This window comes from Medicago sativa, chromosome 5 (genome assembly GCF_051527215.1).
Source record: "Medicago sativa cultivar Bolivia chromosome 5, Bolivia_mono, whole genome shotgun sequence".
Classification (NCBI taxonomy): domain Eukaryota; kingdom Viridiplantae; phylum Streptophyta; class Magnoliopsida; order Fabales; family Fabaceae; genus Medicago; species Medicago sativa.
In genome coordinates this window covers 58,460,494-58,462,358 of record NC_140753.1, presented here as the reverse complement: position 1 = coordinate 58,462,358, position 1,865 = coordinate 58,460,494, and the positions used below count along the sequence as shown (strand labels likewise).

General features: G+C 33.5%; 1 protein-coding gene across 1 annotated transcript; it reads left to right on the top strand.

Moving 5' to 3' along the window:
• Positions 1–383: 383 nt before the first annotated feature.
• Positions 384–788, top strand: LOC146923485 (uncharacterized). The gene has a single exon (XM_085711729.1). It carries the CDS (start codon positions 384–386, stop codon positions 786–788), a length of 405 nt encoding a protein of 134 aa, XP_085567855.1.
• The last annotated feature ends 1,077 nt before the right edge of the window (positions 789–1,865 follow it).

Sequence of the window (1,865 nt, the reverse complement as noted above, 5' to 3'; positions counted from 1 at the left end):
TTTCCCACTTTAGTAAAAATAGGACATTACAAAAATATACGACATATTGTCCATTGCACAGATGCACTCCAAATCCTCTTACACAGTTCAAACTTCTCTATCAATGATTTCTCTTCTGAATAAAATATATTTTAAATTCTCATCCAATGGAGTGTTGCATCTTGTCAAAGCTTTGTAGGTTGAGCTAATAGAATAACAATTCGATAAACCCTTTTCCCAACCAATACCATCTCTAACACCATTCCTAGAATAACAAGAGAGAGTCAATTGAAGTTGTTATTGGCCGTGCTCAAGGACTGCTCCACGCTTGACAGCCTCCTCCTACATGTTTTGTCAAGTGCAATATTGATGCGGCAATTTTTGCATCGGATAAAATAGTAAGCATGGGAGACTGTGTTCGTGACGAGACATGTAATTGTATATCAGCTATGTCATCTTATTATAATGCTGTAATGACACCACCGGAAGGTGAAGCTTGGGGCTTGTACCAAGGTATTCAGTGGATTGTTTCATTGGGTTATCACAACGTATTATTTGAAATGGATTGTAAAATGATTGTGGATGATGTGCAGCACAACAAAGCCAACCATTCTGAGTATGGTTCAATTATACAACAGTGCAGAACCTTACTTAATTCTTATAACAATTACTTAGTTGTTTTTGCTAGGCGTCAAGCAAACGGTAGCGCTCATGTACTTGCAAGAACAGCTTTATCCCATGCTTCTCGCACTATATTTGATGTAATTCCTGATTGTATTGATACTATTCTTATGAATGAAATGCCTTGAGTTTGCTTGTGTCAAAAAAAAAAAAAAACACCATTCCTAAAATTAACCATCCCCAATTTGGTTGTAGTATTGCAACAATTCTATTTTCCATTAGAAGAATTCTCCTTTTCACCTAAGACCCCATGTACAAAATTGTATTTTCCACATGTCAAATAATAAACTAAAATTGATTCTTTTATCAAGTTTCTTCATGTCAAGCTTCAGAGCACTTACAACTGCATCGCGTAGGTTTTCAAGAAAAAGAGATGAATCACAAATGACACACTTAAAATCGCTCTCATATGTACTAGATTATTTTTGGCGTATTTACTTTCATAGTCACACTCACACTAACTATCAAAGTTGAATGTCGCATCAATAAATGATATCACATTAGAGTAAATTTGAAAGAAATTTAGAGACAAACCCTAAATCATATAGAGAAATCGCAGTATTTAGAAGATCGAAAGTTTTCAAATAAACCATTAAAAAATGTGAGTTTGTCCCTGGAACGGACCCAGAAGAAAAAGAAACTATTCACGTGCATGGTAAGCCATATGATTGGTTTGACTTCATTTTTTAAAGGAAAATGCTATTTATCTAGAAAAATAGCATCAAAAAATTTTCAAGACACATGTGGCAAGTTTTAATTGCATGATTTATTTGTCCACTTCCTATTTTTCAGCCACACCTCCTTGAATTGTGGCAAATAGTGCATTGTGATTGGTTGCTTTTTATTCTTGAAGAATTCTTGATGTTTTTTTTTCTAGAGATATAGCATTGCTCTTTTTTAAATATGGCCATGCACCAACCGTATCTTTGATATACTGTATTACATGCATTGATTACATGCATGATTGTTGGTAAAAGAAATGTTCTTGAATACTATCACTAACTCTTGAATATGAAAAATCTTGGTTGAAAGAGGTGAATCCATATAATGTGCCCAACATATTTTTGATGGAGAGTGGATATTCTGTACCAAAACATGGTTAAAATAAATAAATAATGTTTCAATATGAGAATATATACCTCAATATACTTTTACGTAAATAGGTTTATATAAGACAGAAGAAACTTTCATCTCAAAAGAAGACA

Excerpts from the sequence above, each read along its gene's own strand:
- LOC146923485 (XM_085711729.1), top strand. The coding sequence starts at position 384 with ATGGGAGACTGTGTTCGTGACGAGACATGTAATTGTATATCAGCTATG.